Source organism: Dendrobium catenatum, unplaced genomic scaffold (genome assembly GCF_001605985.2).
Source record: "Dendrobium catenatum unplaced genomic scaffold, ASM160598v2 fragScaff_scaffold_165, whole genome shotgun sequence".
NCBI classification, from domain to species: Eukaryota; Viridiplantae; Streptophyta; class Magnoliopsida; order Asparagales; family Orchidaceae; genus Dendrobium; species Dendrobium catenatum.
Window position 1 is genome coordinate 1 of NW_021318627.1, and position 6768 is coordinate 6768.

At 35.8% G+C, this 6768-nt stretch overlaps 1 protein-coding gene across 1 annotated transcript; it reads left to right on the top strand.

Annotated features, from left to right (window-relative positions):
* Positions 1–1621: 1621 nt before the first annotated feature.
* On the top strand, positions 1622–2458 carry LOC114579127 (zinc finger protein ZAT1-like). The gene has a single exon (XM_028692847.1). The coding sequence runs from the start codon at positions 1622–1624 to the stop codon at positions 2456–2458; it is 837 nt and encodes a 278-aa protein (XP_028548680.1).
* The last annotated feature ends 4310 nt before the right edge of the window (positions 2459–6768 follow it).

Below are 6768 nucleotides of genomic sequence, written 5' to 3' on the forward strand. Positions count from 1 at the left end.
GAAGCAATTCACTATTTAGATTAAAATTATAGAAACTCAGCCTTCTCCATAATTATAAAAGACACTATTATAAATTTTTAATTATCGGATTTACCTCTTCTGAGAGTAGTTGAAAGTATTGGAAAGGATATACATGATGATGGGGTGTTTGTGTTGGTTGATGGTTGGCAAAGACGATCAACAACTAAGGTTGTCAGGATTAGTTTGCAATGGTCAATGGTATTTTGGAGATTTAAGACGTCAAATTTGAGTAGCATAGGCCAACAAAGGGCAGGAGATGACAGTCGACCGAGTACTAAAGATCATATAACAGTTATTGAATGATGTCAGTACGAAACAATCCAAACGAACTTGTTATCAAGATAAATTTATTCAACAACATTAGCTTTTGATAAAAAAATAGAAAGCGGCGGCGGTGTGCTCCTAAGAGGTTAAATTACAATTTTAACAAGGTAATCATGCCGATAGAAATAAAAACAAAAGAAAATTATAATTATTCAGTCATCTTAAATAATATGTTACAACCTGGTCAAATTAATGAGCACAAATTAAGGACACTATGGCTTGATCTCATATTCATGCATGACTTACAGCTTCAAATGGCACCCACACATTTGCCACATGGCAAATGGTGATCATGCCACGTGGCTCATGTTTGTATTATTATAATCTAATATGAGCTTGAATGAAGCTTTTACTTAGTTGTCGGGACCATTTGAAGTGCAGCAGAAAAATAATAAAAATATAGAATTATCCTTGTTTATTAAAAGCAGTGTTAATTATTTAAATAATTTAGTATTGAGCCAACTAGATTACATAAGAGCAATAGTATTTTTATTGAGAAAATAGTGAACATCGTTTGATCTTGAAATTATTTTCAATAATTAAAACATTCTAAAAATTATATTAGATTATATTATTGCTTGGTCTTTCCATCAAGTGCATGAGGTGCCGGCTTTTCATTTCTGTTTGATGTTATTGGCTGTAGAGCTGATCTTGGTCATTGTGTTTTGCCATTCCTCCGGTTTGACATCAATACACATCAAGGAAAAGTAGTTTCCGAGAGCTCGGCTTCCCTTAACATAAAGTGATGCATCAGATGTCCTGCGTGGCGCAATCATGGTCGTCCAATTGCAAAATCCTTTGATCACTACAAGTGCAGCTATTTCTACTGCTCACCTTACTCTTTCTGCTTTTAACATTTCTTCCATGCATGAATTTTGCCTCACAACCAGCTCTACTACCATTTAGCTTTCTCTCGTAGAAGATAGGTGCACCATTGCTTATGAAAACAAAGTAGCAGCTAAAGGATCATCCAAGGTCACTTCTTTTTAGATCGAGAAATACAAAATCAGTTCTTTAAGATAAATTTAGAAGGCTTTGATACGGAGGATTGCATTGCGTAAACCCGACGAGCTTCACTTGATTTCTCGGTTCTTTTTTCTTCTCATACTTATCCTTTGTTGTTTTCGTTTGTTCAGTTTCTCGCAATGGAGAACCACATTTGCAAAGTCTGTGGGCGAAGCTTCCCAACCGGAAGATCTCTTGGGGGTCACATGAAAGGTTCTCTTTTCTTCTCATACTTAACCTTTTTATGTTTTCGTTGGTTCAGTTTCTCGCAATGGAGAACCACATTTGCAAAGTCTGTGGGCGAAGCTTCCCTACAGGAAGATCTCTTGGAGGTCACATGAAGACTCATGTTGTGCTAAGCTCTCTCATTGATGAAAAAGACAAGCCAGTTAGCATATATGGCCTTAGAGATAAGCCAAAGAAGTCGCGGCGATTTCATGATGTGTGTCCGGAGAAGGAGAAGGATGAAGTTCATGCCGAAACAGTTAATGTTTGCTCCTCATTGAATACTTCAATTGAGATGGCCAGAGATGAGCTCAAACATGATGACGATGATGAATTATGGAGCGGGGGAAGTTATGATGAGCATGCCGATGAAATGCCGAGCCAATCTAATAAGAAAGTTTCCTTAATTTCAATGTCAGTTAGGAAGCGGAGGAGAACACCAAAGATCTCTATTTATTCTTCTTCTCCAGCTTTATCCTCGGAGTACGCAAATGAGGAAATGAATGCTGCTTTGTGTCTGTTGATGCTCTCAAGAGGCACTCATTCGATCAGAGATATATTAGATGAGATTCCTCCCATAATTGAGCGTGGAAAGAAAGTTCACTCTTATCTTTGTGAAGATGAAGATCGACCGTTCAAGAAGCCAAAGGTCTCATGTTTCAATAAAAAATTTGATCATGGTGATATTAGTTCTCATGTTCTAGATGTTGGAAAGGGGAGTTCATCAAAGCAATATGATTGTGTATCTGGAATGTATAAATCTTGTAAGAGAAATAAGTATGTGTGCACAATCTGCGACAAGAGCTTCCCTTCATATCAAGCTCTTGGCGGCCACTGCTCAAGCCATAGAAAGATGAAATTAAAGGAGCTAAGAAGGAATTGATTAATCAGGATTGTGATTCACAAACTGTTGGAAAATCTCCAGAGAATTTTGAAAGTTATAAGTGCTCAATTTGTGGCAAGGCTTTTCGAACTGGTCAAGCTTTAGGTGGTCACAAGAGATCGCATTTGGTTGAAGGAAGTAATCTGCTTATGATGTTGTTGTTTCTACTACTAGTACTAATGGTGTTCATTCCCAACCAACATGAATGGAGATAGCGCAAAAGGTTTCTAAGCCAAATTTGATTGATCTCTTATAACGACTATTAGGAAATTTCTAATGGATTATTGGGTTTGAGGTGTCAGAATTATACAGTTTCTTCGATAAAGTTGCAGTCTTTCAGCATTCTTATTTATTTGTTGCTCCAATTTGAGGAGGCTACCCATTCTTTTCATCCGCAGTTCAAGATTTTGAGGGGTTCTGAGAATAATGATATTCTGATGAAGCCGCATTCATGAATTGTTTGGAAGTTTTGATGCAGATTGTAAATTTCTGTAGCACACTCTTTTTTCTTATTTATTTGATACGCTTTTTTTCTTTTGCTTTTAAAAATTTTAGCTGTAACATTCGATGTATATTGTCGATAGTAGTGATAAATTTCATAGATTTTAAGACATGTGATGGTTGTAATATAAACTGTTTAAAAGCTTTTATGTTTCCTTTGATGAAAGATAAGAATTTTTTTCCAAATTATATGAGATGTAACTTTGGGAGGCTCACAATATTACGTCAATTCAAATTTGACAAGTTTCAAATTGCAGTTCCTCAAATAGGATAACAATCAATATCTTCTGAATTCAATCTGCTTCATTTGAGCCGGCTTTTATATTGCTTCTTAAAGTAGTTTTTTATTTAAAAAATTTAAAATTTTTAACTAAAAAGCTGCTTTAAGAAGCATTAAGAAAGTCATTCCAATCAAAGACTTAAGATTCTAATAGTAACTTATATTAATCACACAAAACAAATATAAGTGCACAGATATTGAATTTACTTAACCTTCTTGGCAACTGATTGAATAAATTTGATGGTAGACTTTTCAACTCTAGCACCCCTTTTATCCTTGATCATATAGTCATATAGTTTGAAATGAGATTATAGGCTTCGTTTGTGACAGCTTTTTTATTGCTTTTTAAAGTAGCTTTTTAGTACAAAAATTAGAAAGCTGCTTTAATTAAGAAGCCGCAAAAAAGGTATCCCAAACAAAGCCTGAATTAATTTATTTACTTACTTTTACCCAAAGTTTTATTTATTTTATATTGCTAAATTTGACCAATTTAAATATTAAACAACATGAACACAGTAATTTTGCTAGGAAGAAAGCTAAAATTCCAGTCTACATAAAGACTGGGCTCTTTTGGAATACACCAAAAAAATACAACAAAAGAATTCTAATATGGATGCTAAGTTTCTAAGTATCCAGATCAACATATGCGATTTTATCTTTAGAAAAAAAAAACCCCTACATTTTTGTAAGCTTTGGAAAATTTTAGTTTGAAATATTAATCGGTAAAAAAAGCTTTAGTCACTACAGGAAAAACGTCATTAACCGGCGGTCATTTTCGTCGGAAAATGGCTGAAATCCGTCGGAGATTAACATTTCTAGCGGAAATTATTCCGACGGTAAAACGCACATCAGAAAAGCCCTTCCCACGTTAAATAATGTGTCAGAAATATTTTCGGCGGATTTCTGGCAGAAAATTTGTCGGAAAAATATTTTTTGGTACGATTTTTTTAAGCGGCTTTCTAGTATAAAAACCGCTTTAAGAAGCATTAAAAAAGCCGTTCCAAATGATGCCTAAATCTCTGCACTTGAATGTCTAACGGACTGAAGATAATATAAACATGCATTTTAAAGCTCTATACTATTCTACTACTTGCATACGAATACACATTTACATCTCTTTTACATTTTCAGTTTTTCCCTATTCTAAGTTTACTTTTGCTTGTGTGCATACAACTGCTACTGTGTTTAACATTTGCTACATGATATCAGAGAAGCTGTCTTGCGGCTTTGGATTCTAAAGTTTTTGGGCTGCTTGTGGTTTGTTTTGTCTTTCTCCATGGATTCGACTGTACTTAAGCTTGGTGACATTTCAATCTCATCTTAACTTAAATTTCTTATCTCCAAAATTTAAACTATTGCGCACATACAACTTATTGGTGATAATTGCCCAACTTGGCGTTCTCAAATCCTCAAACCTTTTACTGTAAATGATTTTGATGGCTACCTTGACGGCACCACCACTTGTCCATCTAAACATGTTGTCACCACTACCGGTCAACTCAACCCCAATCCTCAATTTATTCTTTGGATACTCATAGATCAAATCTTGGTTCCTGCTCTCTACTCCACTATATCTCCAAAGGTTTTTCCTTATATTCTCAACTTAGATACTTGTCACTCCATTTGGCTTACTCTTGAACAACACCTCCAATTTACAAATTGCTCCTGCACCATTCAACATAAAAATGAGCTCCACTCTCTTACCATGAAAAATCAGTCTATGACTAATTTCCTTTCAACTGTTAAATAGATAGTTTACAACATCGCGACTGGTAGCGGTTCTATTGATTCTGAAGACATAATATTTTATATTTTAAATGGTTTGCTATTGAACTATCAAGCTTTCAAGCATCTATTAGTACAAAGCTCTACACAATAAGCCTCAGCGATCTTTATTCACTTCTCTATAGTGAAGAAGTGAACATTGTGATTCAAGCTGCAAAAGAACTTGCTCTCATAGACTCTATTACCTCAACTAATGCTCAATTTTCTCTTACATCCCTCCGCAGTCGAGGCCGTGGCAGTTTCAAATTCACTTGTGGTTGTGGCCAAAATAACCAAAGAAATATTTCTTCCTCTGTTCTGTTCAGGGGCGGGTGTTCTCATTTTCCTATGGATTGCCAAATTTGCGGCAAGCGGGGGCATTTTGCTTTAGTTGCTGGCACATAAGAGATCTCACCTACACTCCAATGGCTCCAGCTCAAGTTCCTCTTCACGCCTTACTCACTAATGCTTATGGTTCTTCTCCATGGTACCTAGACAGCGGTGCTACTACACATCTATTCTTTGATATTCAACCTCTATAGCAACTTTCAACTTATGAAAGTTCTGATTAGGTTCTAGTTGGCAATGGGAATGCTCTTCTAATTATGCACTCTAGAAAGGGACTACTTCCTACACCATCATGTAAGCTCTCCTTAACTCCTCTTCTTCAAGTTCCTAATCTATCCAATAATCTCCTATCTATTTCTTAACTTACAAATGATAATGACATATCCATTTACTTTGATGGTTCTGGCTACTCTATAAAGAATCGGAAGAATTGGCGCATCTTCTTCACAATCCATGTCATAAAGACTTATATCCAATTTTCCCTCCCTCTTCAACAAATTCAGCTTATGCAGTAGCTCTTCTCTCAATTTCAGCCTTCTCCAACCTATGGCATTGTCATTTGGGATATCCTAGCTTTTCTATCATGACTGTTTTAGCAAAGCAACTTCCTACATTAATTATGTATTTCTTCTTCTTTTACTTCAAATCGTACATCCTATGCTCTTGTTAAGAGTTACAGTTTACCTTTTAATGAATCACATAATTTTTCTACTTTCCCTCTTCAAATTATACATGCTGATATCAAGTGTCCATCCCATATTATTTCCAATGTTGGTTTTGATTTTATGTGGTCTTCATTGATGACTTCATCCACTATACTTGGTTATATTCGCTAAAACACAAATCTTAAACTATATTAAAATTTATCACATTTAAGAACTTTGTTGAAAAATAATTTGATACCTCCATTTGCATCCTTCTAACGGATGGTGTCGACAAGTTTCTCAATACCCAACTCACTACCTTCCTAAGCCATCATGGTATTAGCCCTCAATATACTTGCTCGTTCACTCCATAACAAAATGGCCTAGTCGAACAGAAATATCGCCATCTTCTAGGCATTGTTCATGCTCTACTCATCAAATCCCAATTACATGCTCACATCTAGGTTGAAGCCTTGTGTACTACTGCATCCTCTATAATTTCCAATCACTCTTCATTCCAGATTCTCTACAATCAGCCACCTAAATATGCTCACTATTTTGTTTTTTATTGTAAACATTTTCCTTGGCTTCGACCTTATGCACCTCATAAACTTGCTCCTTATTTCATCCTATGTATATTCCTTGGTAGGGGTGTCAATATTAGACCCGACCCGAAAACCCGACCCGGAAAATCCGGGTTGGACCCGACCCGTTTGATAAACGGGTCTGGTTCGGGTTCGCATATTTGACCCGTTTGAAAAACGGGTCGGGTT

Excerpts from the sequence above, each read along its gene's own strand:
- LOC114579127 (XM_028692847.1), top strand. The coding sequence starts at position 1,622 with ATGGAGAACCACATTTGCAAAGTCTGTGGGCGAAGCTTCCCTACAGGA.